At 39.9% G+C, this 16,912-nt stretch overlaps 2 protein-coding genes across 2 annotated transcripts; one reads left to right on the forward strand and one right to left on the reverse strand.

Annotated features, from left to right (window-relative positions):
* The first annotated feature begins 786 nt into the window (after positions 1-786).
* LOC128831282 (gastrokine-1-like) lies at positions 787-6,701 on the forward strand. Its single transcript, XM_054017601.1, has 5 exons — positions 787-912; positions 1,967-2,104; positions 3,620-3,727; positions 6,232-6,370; positions 6,607-6,701. Exons 1-5 carry the CDS (start codon positions 787-789, stop codon positions 6,699-6,701), a joined length of 606 nt encoding a protein of 201 aa, XP_053873576.1.
* A 2,969-nt stretch (positions 6,702-9,670) lies between these two features.
* On the reverse strand, positions 9,671-14,726 carry GKN2 (gastrokine 2). The gene is made up of 6 exons (XM_054018544.1): positions 14,641-14,726; positions 13,178-13,231; positions 12,288-12,419; positions 11,760-11,870; positions 10,808-10,961; positions 9,671-9,927 (listed from the first exon to the last, which is right to left on the reverse strand). Exons 1-6 carry the CDS (start codon positions 14,650-14,652, stop codon positions 9,845-9,847), a joined length of 546 nt encoding a protein of 181 aa, XP_053874519.1. The 5' UTR covers positions 14,653-14,726; the 3' UTR covers positions 9,671-9,844.
* Between the last annotated feature and the right edge of the window lie 2,186 nt (positions 14,727-16,912).

Genomic DNA, 16,912 nt, shown 5'->3' on the forward strand with positions numbered 1-16,912 from the left:
AGGGAGTTCTGGCCATATCACTCTTCCTCACCATCATCCCTATGCCAGGGAATACACAGGGGTGCACAGAATACCACAGCTGTACACCACCCATGGATTCCCCTTATGCAAGGGGAATTCCCAGACAGCTGGGTCTGCTTGACTTCTGATCAGTTTGCACAGCCAGTCTTTAGGTGAAATCATAGCCCCACTGACATTGATGCAAAATTCGCACTGACTTCAGCAGGGCCAGAATCTCATGCTTTGGATTCAGTATAATTTTGCAGATATACGCTAGCTGAGGACCTGGCCTTATGAATATAGAATTGCTAAGGTTCAGTGTTTCAAAACAGGTGTCTAATTTTTCATGCCTCCCTTACTAAGACTTAAACCTCTTTGGGACAGGGACTGTCTCTCACTATAAGTCTGTACAGCACTTAGCACATTGAGGTTCTAATACGCTACTGTAATACAAATAATAAATAAATTTTTGAATGTCCAATTTGAGCGTCGGACCAGATGTTAAAAAAGGGAAGCAACCAAATTAGAGACTACTTCTGAAAATATAGCCTTACTGGTGACATAGACTCATCACAAGCTCCATGCACCACTTAAGCCCTCACAATAATGCATAAATAAGATATCAGCAATACATAGGCCTTTTGCTGTCCCTCTGCACAGGGACAAATTTCACCCTTAATTATTTCTAAAAGTTGGTTATTTAGCCATGTGAATGTATATTACTCTTGAACACTTCCAATATTAGAGCAAGCTTAGAGTCATTTTGAAAGAACTCCTTGCTTTGTGATGGTCTATGAGATGCTGCATAATGTGCAGAAATTCCATGGCTTTACTTTGCATGACTTGTCTCTGTTTCAGATAATCATTGGTGCTCTCCTGGGACTCTGCCTGACTCAGGCCCTGGCGGACGATGTAAGTGGATGCAAGTACTTTTCTGTGTGCATGGCTTATCGAAACAAGTAGTAAAATCAATATTTAAACAATAAAAAACATGAAATGGGCAAAGTCCACAATATACTTCTGATCTAGATAAGACACAACGGAGAGTAAAATGGACAAATTTTGATCACAATTATGCTGGTGTAAATCTGGGGTAAACACATTGGAGCGGAGTCACTTTGGATTCACACTGGTATAAGTGAGATTAGAATCTGGCTTAAAGTACTCAGTTTGTACAACGGGATTTAATCAGCACTGCAGTATTCAAATTGATAGGCAGCTCCCTAGAGACTCTGCAGGTTTCCCGCTGTTATGTGAAGTACTTTGTATTCAATTATGGTCTGGCTTTCGTCCCCCTAAAATTACAATATGACGTGTCTGAGGCGCATACTGACCTATGATTTGGCAGGGGGAGGTAAATATTGCTCTCTTTTCCAGGGCAATGAAAGGCCCCTTGACAGCATCATCATGATGCTTCTGTCGCACCAAAGAGATGAGGCAGGCACCAGGCACCAGCCTGGAACAGCCTCTGCCTCCTCCGCAGGGACCCCCTGCCCAGCAGAATGCAGGGGATGGAGCAGAGGGAAGGCACAAAGACTGAGGATTTTATAGTGATTTTTCCTGCATGGTGGAGCATGGGGAAACTGGTTGATACATTGGGTCTCATAGCTACTTCGTGGCTTGGGAAGAGGCTTCTTTCCCACGCCCCTGTCCAGCAGTTCAGGCATGGCTGAAGATTTGACCCTTCATGAATGAATATAATTCCCATTCATATTAATGGGTGATACCTACAGGTTGAGCAAAGAATCTTATGCACAGCTGGCCAAATTCTTCACACAGTTACACTGGCAAGGCCCATTCATTTCAACTTGTGACACAGGAGCATTTGACCCAATATTTACTCTATTAATGAGGTTCCAAAGTCCTTACCCAGGCCAAATTCCCATTGAAATCCGGTGGGTTTTGCCCTGGGTGAGACTACAGTGAAACTGTATCATTCTTATTCATGCCGTTCTGTTTCATTTAGTCCGTCAATGAAAACAACCAAGGAAACGATGGTGGAAACAGCCACCAGAACGTGAACATCAACAACCAAGACCACATTGCCAATATCAACAGCTACAATGGTTGGAAGGGTTGGGCTGCAGTCTGGGATTACAGCAAGGTCAGGATACAGTAAGAACATGGGTGTTCATAATGACTGGAGTGCTTACATCACTTGTCATCCAAAGTGATCTGCAAATGGAAGGGAAATATCATTATCCCTGTTTTACTGATGGGGAAACTGAGGCAGAGAGCGGGGAAGTGACTTGCTCAAGGTCACAAAGCATAATCAGTGGCAGAGCTGGGATGGAACTCAGGGGTGAAATCCTGGCTCCATTGAAGCGTTTGGCAAAACCCCCATCTACTTCAGTGGGACCTCAGATTCCTAACTCCCGGTGCATTGTCATATCCACTGTATCGTGCTGCTCTCGATATACCACAGTTGACATATTGGAATGGACAAAGGTTTACCCCCTACTCCTACTCCACCTATAGAAGCCACTTGTCAATTACTACATGCCAAGGAGAAATGTATTCCTGACTCCAGCTATTAATCAGTTATTGCTCTGGGGTGTCACCCAAAGTCCACTGAAGTCGATGTAAACATTCTCATGGACATCAGTGGGCTCTGGATTAGACTCCTGAAATGTAAGGATGCAGCTTGTCCTGACTCAGCATTCCACCCTGTATTTTACACATCTGCACTTTATATCCTCTGGGCCAGAGGTTGATCAGCCCTTGCATGGACATGTACAGACTTTGTGTAAATTGCACAGTCTAATCCAAAATTGTTTTCAGTCTGTGGCTGACAGCACGTTGCACAAATGCAAGTCATGTCGGTTGGATTTTTTGTACCAGTATAACTATTTCTGTAGGGGTGTAATTTTTTTCAACCAAAATAGTTATATCACTGCCACCCCTGTGTGGGAACAGCAAGACCTGTATAAAGGTGACATATACTGGGATAGCTCATTCCTCTTCCTGTACACAAATACTGTGTTGGTATAAAGCACCTTTATATCAATATAACTATGTCCACACAAGGATTTTATCACGTTAACTGTACTGGTACAGCCTTCTAAAGTAGACAAGTCATTAACAACAAATAAAAAATCTGCAAAAATATATTCCATCACAATGAATTCCATGCAACTTTCAGATCAGCTATAAAACTGAGGTTCTGACCACTTGGAGTTATTAAAGATCCCATGGCATTTGTTTTTTTATATTAAAATTCCAAGTGGGAGAATTCCCTTTTTCTTAATTCGGTTAGATGTAGTATTCTTATTTGTTTCTTGTCCTAAACTGCTATTGTAGTGTTGCTATTAGCAGTAAAAGACCTGTTTTATTTTATTCCAGTGATGGCTACATTTTAATGTCAGGTGAAATAATATCTATATAGTTGGCATATCAATTTGGAAAGAACTTTGGAATCTTTTGGCTCCAGGGAATTTGGTTCATACATAGGCATAAAGGAGCACAGAGTACGATAGATGAGATTAAGGCAAAAAAGATACAGCACTTTCATCACTGGAGCAATGTTTTAGTTAAAAGGTGCTACACAGAATCAGATAAGTAATCATTCACATCGATGTTATGTAATATACATGTCAGCAGTTTCTTCTTTGTTTTAAAGGAACTTTTTGCCACCAGGCTGTTCAACAAGAGGGCTTGCATTGTTGCAAAGATGAATAAAGATGCATTCCCAAGTCTGGAGAAACTCAGCAAGTTCAAGGACCAGAAGGTGAGAGGTCAATACATATGAGGAAATGTTAGTCAAAACAAACCCTTTTAGAAACAGAGCACAATCCAGCTCCTACTGAAGTCAATGGGAGTTTTGCCACTGGGATCAGTGGAAGAGTCCACAGCTCTTAAATTCAGTGCAGTCGCATCAGTTTAAAAGTGGTATAAAAGAGTGGAGAATCACGTCCACACTCTCTAAAATGCTCAATGGGACAGAAAAGCATGGCGATCTGGGTCTATGACGTATTGTATTCCATATATTGGGCCTGAGTCTTCTCTCACTTACATTTGTGAAAAGCAGCGTTACGCCAAAGTGGAGTTACATCAGTACAAAACAGACACAATTGAGATCAGAACCCATAGGTTCACACCCATTGTATTAATACAACAATATTAAGAAGTTGCATTGTCCTCTTCAGTTTAGTTTTGTATCATTAGCTGTTTGCGTAAGTTCTGAAATGTTATTCAAATACTGCTATGTACAGCATGTTAGGCTGTTCTTCAAATACATAGCACATTCTTATCTAAGACAGAATAGAATGCTGTTAACCTGGGCATGTATTCATCTTAATATATTTTCAATCTATTTCTTTTTCATGGGCCAGATTCTCAGCTGGGCCAACAACTTACAATAAGCAGTTTATTTGGTGAATGGGATCTTTCTCCCCTTATTCATGAAATATCCACAAATGCACTGCAATTTTCATGAATTTATTCACTATTCAAAAATTATTTGATGAATGCCTTGGTGAAATTCACTCCTATGCATAGGACCAGTCTGAGGCCTAAACACCACTTGGATTCTGTTTGAGTTATATGGGTCATAAATGGCGTCTAAGCCTTGTGTTGTCTCTCTACACAAGGGTAAATTTCACCCTGCATGAACAAATTTGCAGCCTATTGGTTGTTACACAACTACCCACTGAGAATATCCCTTTAAGTATTCGATAAACCAGCTGTATGACTGGCTACAGTCACATGGTTTTGGTACTATTCCCTAATTGGCTGACCTAAGACCAGCTGCTCAGCTAGTGAATATCAGCACAGCTTCACCGACTTTAAGAGAGCTATGCTAATTTACACCAGGTATGGATCTCTTAAGAATTTACTTCTGCTGGGACCCAAAATCAATGTTTCCTCACCAAATATATTTTGTTTCAAGGTCTTTGTGTGTCATGGGGCACTCTCATCACTAGAGCGCCCCCTCAGGTCAGGATGGGGCATTGCAGGGAATCTTTCCACTCTTGCGTACCCTTTATCAGCTAATCTGGTTCTGCAGTCTTCTTCTGGGTGACTCAGCCCTCTGGGCAGGTCACACTTAAAGTTCAGTCCCCTTTTGAGGTAACAGAAGCCCAGCTGTAGTTGGTCAGGCCCCCACACTAGCTTTGCTCAGCTGGCCTCTTCAAAACCCCTTTGCCCAGCTCTTCACTGGGCCACCAGTGAAGTCCTTCCAAATCAAACAGGACTTAACAGAATCACACTCTTTGTTCGCAGAATACCAGGTCCCAGGGCTTCTCCCTGGGCCTCTCTGTAAAACTCAAAACTACAAGCAAAATTAAACACGACCAAAGCTTCTTCTGCCCCTCTCCAGGCCTGGGCCTCTTGTCTCTCTTGGGCTCCTTTCCAGCTCCCTGTTCCTGATGTGGAGCATCACCCCCAGGACTGGCACCCTGGAGTGGGGTTCCTTGTTCCAGGAGTTAGTGCCACTCCTGCGGCTCAGCTCTCCAGCTACATCCCACCGTGACTGCTTTCCTCCACACCCAGCTCCTGACTTGGTTCCCTTAAGCCTTTTTATTATGAGGTCCAGGTGTTGGCCATATGAACACCTGACCCCATTAGTCCTGCCCACTCAGGCTGGGAGGCAGTTAATTACGGTACAGATGAGGCTGTCTCTACTTCCCCTTAAAGGAGTCAGTCACCCTGTGGAAAAATTTGTTTTGATACAGACAAATCTTCACTTACTCAGTCGCCCACAGAACAAAAATGAGAACAGTTGTGAGCAAAATCATGCAAAATTTCATTCAGAAGTCACCAAAGTATTGGTAAATTGACTCCAAGGAAACTTAAACATGTGCTTAAAATTAATGACATCCTTAAGTGCTGACCTGCACAAAGGTTAGAGCTGGATGGAAAATTGGTTTCTTTTGTGTGGAGAATTTCAACTTTTTTTGAAAAACCAAAACTGAAAAATTTTGTCCACAAACCTTTTGGTTTTGGGGTAAAATGTTTTTGGCTTTCAGCCAAAAGCTTTCAGTTTTCAGGTGTTCAGTTTTTAAGCAAAATGCCATTTTTTTGGGCAGGAAGCAGATGCTTTTCATGAAAATTTTTGTTGAGTCCAAAACTCAGTTTTCAGTCAAAAAGCAGTTTTGATCGAACATTTTCAACCCTCCGTAGTAAAGATGCTTTCCTGGGTCAAGGCCAGACATCCAGGTGACACAAATGAACACTCACATATAGCTTAAGGATGCCTATTGATTGTATTCTTCACATTCTGCTATGGTATAGCCAGCCAAGGGTACGCCACCACCACCTTTCTTGAGATTCTCGATCACCAAGACGCGCGTCAGGAATGTTGCCCAGTTCGGAAGGTCCATTGGCAATCTCTGTAAAGGAGTCCCTACGTACTACGCACAACAGGATCAGGGTGAGCACTTTTGCCTAAGTGTTTAGAACATGATAATGCATGAAAAAGGGGAATGTGGATTATTGCATTGAATGGAGACTGGATGAGATTGATAATGGGCTAGAGAAACTTGTATTTCTAGGGCATTGTTCAGCTGCTCTCGGAAGCCACTTTCTCACTAAGCAGTATAATGAATTGATCTCTTAAGTATCTCGTTATATTCTAACCATTTCTCATCTTTTCTTTTTCCCTTAAAGGAGGAGCCCTGTTGTTTGAGTCTCAAGGCTGTGCTGATGCTGGAATCCTGGGCCTGTTTGGCATTTACCTGTGTGGCAACATCTCAGGTTGCTAAGCTTAGCTGTTGGTCATCATTCAGGAGCCTCATTGCATTGGGTTTTTTATTCTCTGTTCACGTTATCCGTCTCTTTAGTTCTATTTTTAGAAATATACCATTTCATACTTTCCATTGTTTGATTTCAAGTCTGGCCTCCAACTGTTAAATAAAGTGCTTTCATGAAAGGGATTGTGCCTGACTTTCTTTTTTTCTTCTCAGAGTTTAATAAAAAGGATATTGGCTGGAAGTTAAAATACCAAGCTAGCGTCATGCCCCACACTGCTGCCTTATTCTGCTTTTCATTCTCTGCCTTGCTGCAAAAATATTGGCCATGAAGTATAATGAGAGAGGACCTGTGTATTGATATAGACCTAAATCCTAGGAGAGCCACAGACACAGGTTTGATGTCATTTTGTTCAGAGAACTGCAGCAGCCCAGAAGCACTTTCACTTTCACAGCACTAGCGTTCCAGTAGTAGTGGGTTCTCCAGTTGTAACAGCATGGGAGTCTTAAAGGGAGTGCACAGGCAGTAAAAATACAAACCCAGTTATACAGTCAAATTCAGATTAAGATACCAGATACATGCACATTAATTATTTTAAGATACTTTATTAAATAATAATTCTAGACTAATGTCTATCTATCTTATTTTTGTGCATCCAGCACATCTCTTAGGGGACTGTGCAGGATAATTCCCCAAAGGCCTTTTTCAGTCTTAGCACCATAACAGATTTTAAACCAGCATCCCCTGAGCAACATAACCAGACACTTATAGATTGAAGATCCAGTGTAATAAAGCCTAAATTAATAGACACAACCAGTTTCTATGTCTTTAGGTGACTGGATGGCTCAAGGAATTGGGAATATGTAGGCAGACTTTCACATCTACATTATCAGTTCAAAGATAGCCTGTGTCAGTGGTAATAACCACATATAATTAACATTTGGAGGCTGTTTCATGGCCTGTGTAAAACAAGTGGAAGGTCCCAGTTAGAGATGGTTTGGAATTTTCCACTGAAACATTTCTTACTAAAAAACGCCTATCTGTCAACAACAAAACTGTTTGTGAAACAGGGACAGTTTCGATGAATCTCCCAATCTGAAATTTTGTTGGCAAAAAAAAGTTTCAGAATTGTTGAAATGAAAAGTTTTTACTTTTGAAATGAAAAGTTTCAGTTTTTCAAGTTGAAATGACTTTTCAGTTACAAATTTTAGCAAATGTAGACAAGAAAGGGTTTAAAAAGTCCAAAATTGAAATAAAACATTTAGAATTTATCTAAGCAAAATGTTTCAATTAACCTGAACTGTTTTTTTTTTGGTTTGTCAGTTCATGACAATTTTCAAGATTTTGACTTTTTGCCCTGATTTGGGGTAGGAAATTTTTTCAAAATCTTGGAAAATTGTCATAGGGCGGGAAGACCATTTCTTACCCAACACTGGTCCCAGGCCAGTTTCTAAAGTACAGCTGTCCACATTACAAATCCCTTCAGCTGAATAGCTCCTCTTGATGTTACCCTCAGAGAGAGCCCAAAGACTGAGTGGAGAATGAACTACCTTCTCACCCTTCCAGCAATATTGAGGCACTTTGGCAGGACAAGATGGGGAAATTTTCTCAGGCTGTTCCTCTTCTCTGGACCAATAGAGGACCTTGCACTCCAAGGCTGTCAATCCTGCACTTTTCACCAGCACTGGGTTCACTGTAAAATATTATTAAATAGAAAATCCTATCTCTTGGAGACACACACACAAATATTCCTGGATTTAATTGCCAGCCTTGAACCGTCTAGATACATTTTTCTGGAGCACCAAAGTCCTGCAGCCTGTTGTGAATAAGATTAATTTGTCTAACAGAACAGTTTCATCATAAGAAGATAAAATGCTCCTTTAATAAGTGACAGATGGTTTGATAAGCAGCCAGATTTGAAAATAACTAGGTTAGGAAATTATCCAATTCCCCGGACTCCTAAGTATGCTCTGCTCACTGGCAGCCCTTCAAGGCTCAGTAGGCTGCATTTTCCGACTCTAAAATATACATTCCTCCCAAACCCGGCAAATATTAATTCCCTCACTGAAATCTAAGAGACAGGGCTGTAGCTATGCTATGCTACCTTGTGTCCTTCAGTTCCCCTTGCAAGCTGCCCTCTGGGAAAACATGTCAAGTGCACTTAGCAATAGGCACAGCTTTTACAATTGGTGCTGAGGAAAGGATTCTTTATAATCTGGGAAGTAAGCTTTTTGGGGCACATATCTTTTCGTTCTGTGTTTGTACAGCACCTAGCACCTGGTCCTTGACTAGGGCCCTAATTGCTACTACAACACAATTATTATTATTATTAATAATAATGATGATACATTATGGTGAGATTTCAAAGGCTATAAGTAAATTAGGTAGTCAATTCCAATCGATGTAGGCCCCTTTGAAAATTGCAATCTAAGTCAGTGAGGAATCTGAAATGCACTGCAAAACAAAGGGTCCCATCCAAACTTTTCCCAGGTTGGGTTGGTGTTCACATTCAATGTCTGATTCATCTCACAATAAAAATAGGGATTGACTGTAAACTTCCAGATCTAAACTTTCTCAAAGTTTGATGATGTTAAGGTCTGGGGTTTTGGTTCAGACGAATCTCTAAAAGCAACATTTAAATAAAACATTCTAAAAGGAGTCCTGAAGTATTAAAGATGTGGCTGCTAGTTTGGATGACATCTATCTATCTATCTATCTGTCTCAATATCTCTAGCCATGACATTTATGGAGTGTCAGTCACTGAAGTATCTAGATGCTGACTTCACTGGGGAGTTTTGTCTGTAAAAAACCCTGCAAAGTTGAGCTCACATTGTGTATGACACATTGCATGCTGAAAAGATGAATGGACCCAGGATAGCTTTATTTTGCTTTGGAGGGAAGCATAAAAGCACAAAAATAAGAGGAGAGGGGATTCATTTAGTTGTGTGCTGCTTGTTTTGCAAAAGAAACACAAGGCAGTTGGGATGTTTCATTCTTTTATTAGTAGATCATAGTTTGCAGAAAGATCGGGAGAGGCTGATTATCTGGAACAATGAGATCTATCCCAATTTAATAACGTTGCTCGTGGCTTACAAAGTATGAGAGCACCTGGAAAATAATAAGCCCATTCCAAGCAATGGCACTGCCAGGGTTATGTCTAAACATCGATCCTTCCGCAGATTGAAATGTCCAAAATGCCCAGGATTCCTGCCTTAGCACAGCCACCAGTTCTTATGGCACCTAAACAGGAAACAAGGACACAAATACATTTTCAGTGACAATTCTCCAAAATTAAGCAAAAAAATAAAATAAAATAAAATACAAGTACAGGACTTGATTGTCAGTTAGGGTTCAGCCCAACACACATTTTAGACTCCAAATGATGTGTGTGGGAGTTGGATCAGACTCTTATGGTGCAACTCAAATGGGGGAGATGCAAATGCAGCTTTAAGCCACCTTTCTGTGCTTCTGGTCCTGGGCCAGCCATGTGTCAAGCCAGTGCTCTGGCATAAGTTAGACCTACTATAGCCATTGGCAGGGGATCATTAGAGAACAAAGGAATCTTGGCTCCCCCCATTCCCATGGCCACATCCTCTATGCCAGCAGCAGGGTGTAATGGAGGAACATCAATAGGGGCTCCAGAAAGTGCTACCTTTGCCTGCCTTGCAAGACAGATCCTGGGCCGCCACTCCAGCAAATCCATCTTGTTACTAAATTGTGGAGTGCAGAGATGAGCCCAAGCGGTCATTTTATATTCAGCAAGAGAGGGAGGACAGTACAGTGATTAGGGTATTAACCTTGGACTTGGGAGACCTGGTTTAATTTCCTGCTCCGCCAGAGACTTCCTGTGTGACCTTGGGCAAGTCACTTAAGGTAGGATGCTCAAAAGGAGTTATCCTAACTTCTTTTGAGCATTCCACCCTTAGCCTCTCTCTGCTTTGGTTACCCATCGATAAAATGGGGGATAATAACACTGACCTAGATCCCAAGGAAATATGCGAAAGATTGTGAGGTGCTCAGGAACTATGGCTCACATCAGAACCAGAGATAGAACTAGGAAAAACAGCTTCTTTAAGACTCGGCGCCTTCTAAAGAATTTGGTTTCATTCTTGTTACTCACCTTCAACCTTGCGAACCTTGTAGACAGGCACACCCTTGCAGAGTTTCTCAATGGGTTTACCAAAGGTAAACCACTCCTTGATTTCACCAAATATAGAATCACTGGGTTCATATTGCACCCACAGATGTTTTTGGGAAAACATCTTGTTCATCATCTTAAAGGAGAAAATATTAAAATATAGTTAGCAAGACATCTTATTCCTTAATCTTCTGTAACATCCTTGTGAGAAAACCCACCCACCTCTAACAAATTTCCTCTAGCCACATACAAAGCGTCATCTACAGAAGTAACAGATTGCTAATTACAAAGAAGGAAATAGTCACAAAGTTCACTGAAGAGTACCGGTAATTATATACACATAGCAAAAATGAACTGCATTAATAAACTACTTAATAATGATTAATAATAATATAGAACAGCCATATAGTTTTACACTTTGGCAGCTTTCACTTTGTTTTCCATGTTCACCCTCCTAATCTGTACAGTTATTATAAATATATGAAGTAATTTTGCTATGAATATGTTACTGTTCACCTGTCATATAAGAGGCCGAATTCTGAAATTCCCACTCAAGCCAAATCCCTATTGATTTCAGTGAACGTTTTGCCTGTATAAGAACTTCATGGGTTGGCTCAAGTAAACTGATGACCAGATGCTCAGAGACTCTGGCATGCTAACTAGTTATGCAATCCCCAAGCATGCTCAAATAAATTTGTTAGTCTGTAAGGTGCACAAGTACTCCTTGTTCTTTTTGCTGATACAGACTAACATGGCTACCACCCTGAAACCTGCATCACTGTAGTATCAAAGTCTCTGTTTTGTTATCACCAGTCTAATAAGAAAGACTCCTAAGAAAAGAGAGTACTCCAGATGGCAGTACCCTTTACTTCCATCACACCACCTCTCTAACGTGACTTGCTTGTATATAGTACATAATACTTCAGAGAATTACCTGTTTCTCGTAAGCAAGCCGTCCGATTTCTTTCAGCTCTGGGATATATCCTTTCTCCATTTTCAAGATAAAGCAGGCCCTCCGGGAAAACAGCCTTGTAGCAATATATCCCTGTGATATACAAGAGCAGGTTTATAATTTGAAAACAGTTACTGCCACCCAGTTGTTAATTCTCTTTGTATGCTGGGCCAAATTTTGCTCTGAGCTGCAATAGTGTAAATGCAGAGTGCATTCATGGACTTCAATGGAGTTACTCTGCATTCACACCATTGTAACTAGCAACAGAATATATATCTCCGTGTTTATGTCTATGTACAGTTCTAAGGGCAAAATTTATCTTTTCTTCATTTTGTATTTCTGTTGCATTGCATAGACATATGAAGAAACCAAAGAGATGGATGACTAAAATAGACATCGTTTAAGGGTTATTCATGAGGAAGAAGAGGTATCAAGCTAGTTTACTGTGTTTAAAAAGAAAAAAAACATTGAGATGATTTTGAGTCAAGACAGATTTTTGGTTTCACTTACATGTTTGTAGTCAAAAATGGTATCAGAGGAGCACATCCCAGCATGGACATGGATATCAGCAATATGAAGTTCATTGCTAATAGTCACGGTTTGCTGGACGTAGTCACCGTTTGTTCCTGGGAGGCTATAGAACTGAGTACAAAACACAAAATATGTGATAGTCGCCTTTTTCACTCATCTGAAAAGTGCAACATAAAAGACACTATTTTACCTGTTATGATTCCAGGGCTAATGGAGTTAAAGAACTAAAATGAGTCTGATTTTTATTTGGCTAATGCCCTTTTGCATCACTTTACGCTACCAAAGGGGCCTTACTGTAAGTAAGAATCAGGCCTGCTGCATCTTGCTTCACTAAGGGATGATTAAGGAGGGAGATACTATCTATATATGACATGGTGAAATATTAAGAAAGGGGAGACATTTTTTAGAAGGGAGATAACCAGGAGCAACTGTTTATAAAGTGAACACAATTATTTGGGATGTATAAAGCAGCAATAATTTCTTCATGGCAAGATCTATTGGACTGTGGATTATTCTTGCCTGGGAAGTGTTGCGCTCGCAAATATCTATACTGTAGGGAATAATCCTGAACTGATTTAGTGGGATGGAAGGAGGTGACCTCACAGGTCTTTTTCTTCTTTGGGGCCTTATCTAACAGTCCTTCCTCAGGCAAGTGTCAATGGGAGTTCTTCCTGAGTAATGACAGCAGGATTGGCTCCTTAATTTATAGGATTGTCTGGTTTGGCGAAGATTACCTTTTCCTTTGTGCTCAGCAATAAGCATTTTATTAACTTCCTCAGTGCTTTTCTTCCTGGTTACTCCATTTCTCCAGGCACCTAATGCATTGCAAATGAATACTAGGCAGTACAAAGCATTGGCAGTCTACTTACTTCATATGAATAAGCTTGAGTCCAGAAGACTCCCAGCACAGCAATTACTGTAGCCTGAAAAAGAAATAACAGCATTCATATGCAATAGAAACTAAAAACCACCATGACACATGGATAGAGTTCAGGCCAAAACTCAGAGCTTGCAGAATTAATGAATCAAGGGAAGCTATTTTATTCCCAAGGCTTGAAAAAATTATCCATTTTGCATTGCATGCGGATTATCTGAAAATAATTACATTTTCCAATTGTAAGTTTCTCCTGGTTGCGTTTCATTTTGCTTGTATCACTGTGAAACTTTATAAAAACTGCTTAATCTTAAAGGGAACCCAAAAAGGAATTAAAAAAAAATTCTACTTGTGAACTTGTTTACTTTTTTATGGTATTATGGTATCTATTCTATCTATCTACTTTGTGATTGTTTTGATACTTGTGTTTTTGTCTTAGAAATATTAGGAATCCCAAACCTACTGTTCCCTAGTTTTGTTGGAGGACCTGTTGGTGGGGACTCAAAGTACATCAGCTCTCACGCCTCAGCTGAAGGGAAGAAGGAATTTAACAAACACTTTCTTCCTCCAAAATGTTAGTCATTGATATTAATTATGCGTTAACAAAAACAAGCAAAAACTTTTAGATGGTCAGACCCAAAATCCCTGCCCCTTTCTATTGGAACTAGAAGCATATGCAGATTTTGATTGCCCACAAAATCTGGGATATTTATATCTGGTGGATTGATGATTCCCTAATTGCCCACAGCACGGTTTTTTATACCTTCCTCTGAAAAAATCTGGTGCTGGTCACTGTCTGAGACTGGTACGACTATAATGACCACAGGTCAGATCTAGTATGGAATTTCCTAGATTCCCATATTTGGTTGAGGCCTACTTTACTAGATAAAATATTACAAAGTCCAGTCCAAAGTCTAAATTTAAAAAATGTACCTTGCTAAATATTTTCTATCAGACAGTAATATTCATGTGCATTTTACCATTCCTTGTCTGACTTTGTCTGAGACATTTCTCACAGTTTTGTCTGTGTAAAAATTTTGTAAATTCAGTTTTCTTAATTATTTCATTCAGAAAACAACAGACAATACTTTTCCCTTTAAGAAGTTACATTTTTCTTGCTATTCAAAAATTACATTGATTGCTTCCAAAAATATTTCTTGATTCCTCTAAAAAATGATAACAAAAATTAGCAATGAAACATGCTTACATTCGGGCTCAATCCTGCATCCCTTGTTAATGCATGATTCCCACTGATTTCAAGGAGATTACTGCAGCACAAAGAATGCAGGACAGTACCTTCTTGTTGTACCAGCAAATGAAACATGAAACATAATTATTCTCAAAACAGTGCTAACTTCACTGAACACTCTTGCTTCTAGTCAAAAAGAATTCACATTTTTATATAAATAGTAGCTTTTAAAAATAATTACAACTGCAATAAAGGACAAATATACTCACAACTGTGTTCATTTTTCTTTCGGATAAGAACAAGAAGTTGTGGATGAAATGGAAAAAAATTGCAGAGACCTGTAACTTTTATATCTTGCTACAGGTGTGGGAAGCACTTAACAGAAATATGCTTTGTGACTTCAGTGATTCCATATCTACATGCCACACCATGGTAAACTGCTTTATCTGAATTTTGGGCCTGATATGTTGAAAGCACTTTAGTCCACCCTGAAAAGATTAAAATTGCTCACTTTGCAAATATCTATTATTTACTAATTAACTCTCTAGAGGGTACAAATGCTATTTTAATTTTTAAAACACAGACATAATTTTAACTTGTCAAGCTTTCTTTATTAGCAGAAATGGATATAAGGAAAGACTCTACTGCTCTTTCCTACTGTTTAAATTTCCTTTTCTGTATCTCCATCCCCAAACACTCACATAGCTTAAAGGTGAACCTGGACAGAAATATCCATATCATGGCAAGCCACCAGTACTGGCTAAATACCAATGAATAGATCAACTTTCTAGGTCAAAGTCAAGGTTCCCCCAAGCCAATGTCTCATCAGGCTGGCACAGTTAATGCATATCAGTTTCATAGCCAACAGAACATAGGGTGACCAGATGTCCCGATTTTTATAGGGACAGTCCTGATATTTGGGGCTTTTTCTTATATTGGCACCTATTACCCCCCCCCCCCCATCCTCATCCCGATTTCTCACACTTTCTATCTGGTCACCCTAACAGAACACCAGGGCATTATGGGGCCAGCATCACAGGTGACCATCTTTGAATGCTCTAACCTGATAGATCAGGTACCCATTTTGCACCTGGGTAAACTGGACGTGGCCTTTTAACATGAGATTTATTGAGCCAAAACCCCACACCCTGCAGGATTTTAGTTGAACACCTGAACCAGTCAGCTACTGCACCTCACAGTTTTTAGCTACACCTCTACCCCGATATAAAGCAATCCGATATAACATGAATTCAGATATAACGTGGTAAAGCAGTGCTCCAGGGGGGGAGGCGAGCTGCGCACTCCGGTGGATCAAAGCAAGTTCGATATAACGCGGTTTCACTTATAACGCGGTAAGATTTTTTGGCTCCCGAGGACAGCGTTATATCGGGGTAGAGGTGTATTGCCTCCAAAATAGCCCATTAAAAAACTACTGTAATTAAAATGACTTATTATTATTATTAATAATGCTTTGAATGCATAAATTGGGTAAGTCTTAATCTCCCTGATATAAAGATGTATGGGGAAACTAGCAAAGAGAGGATGTGTGAATTGTTACAAAATGGATGATTGGAAGAGTGTGGAATAGAATCCCAGTTACAACTGTTCTTTATTTCAGCTAGACCTCACTGCCTCCCTTACAGTGTGGTCGTGTTGTGAAAAATTTACTCTATAAAAATGGGTACGTTCCATCTCTGTTCTCTTAATGATTCCATATCAGCTAGCACAGATGAAAATAGCATTATTAACTTTTCTTTGCCTTCAGGCACTAGCAAGGGCAGACAACTCCCTAAGTAAACACAGAAGCCCACCATTGCCAATAATATATAAGTTCAAAGGGAGGAGCCCTGTGTGTTTGTGTGGGAAGAAAAGAGCAAGACTTTTGTACATTGCTGGTTTCACAGAGATGCATGAGAGAGAGAGAGAAAAGAAGGCAGTTTTCCCATTTATTTCAGAAATAAATTTGACCAACTAATTATATGTGTTTTAACAGAGTTCATTTTAAGTCCAGCAGGTTTATTCTTTACCCAGAACTGTATTATGCTACAAGGGCCTCGTCCAATGCCCACCAAAGTCAATGGAAAAACACCAGCGGTTCCACTGGACCTAATCTATTTTCCACTGGAATCTTCATATAACTTCAGTGGACATTGGATCAGGTCATACACAAAGGACACATTCTGTATCTCAAAAATAATAGTCTGCAATTTTGGTGTAGTGTCTAAAACTATATTCAAAGAAAGAGTTTAAATCCCATAAAATTTTCCTTCCTAAATACTGTATTTCCTAGTTCTTTACAATAATCCATTATATTTTATTTTTATATCTTTTATGTATCATCTCTTTTACTTTCAACATTCTTTCTTTCTTTGCAGTCTCAGCAGAGAGATCAAGGACTGAATGACCAACGGAGACCGAACTGCAGTATCAGTTCAGTGGTGACTCCTGTATGTCGAATTTCATGTGCACAGCTCTCGCTAATGTCAACTCTCATGCAGAATGAAGTTTTAGATAAGGTGACCACTTCAGGTCTGAGTATCT

This window comes from Malaclemys terrapin, chromosome 2 (genome assembly GCF_027887155.1).
Source record: "Malaclemys terrapin pileata isolate rMalTer1 chromosome 2, rMalTer1.hap1, whole genome shotgun sequence".
NCBI lineage: Eukaryota > Metazoa > Chordata > Testudines > Emydidae > Malaclemys > Malaclemys terrapin.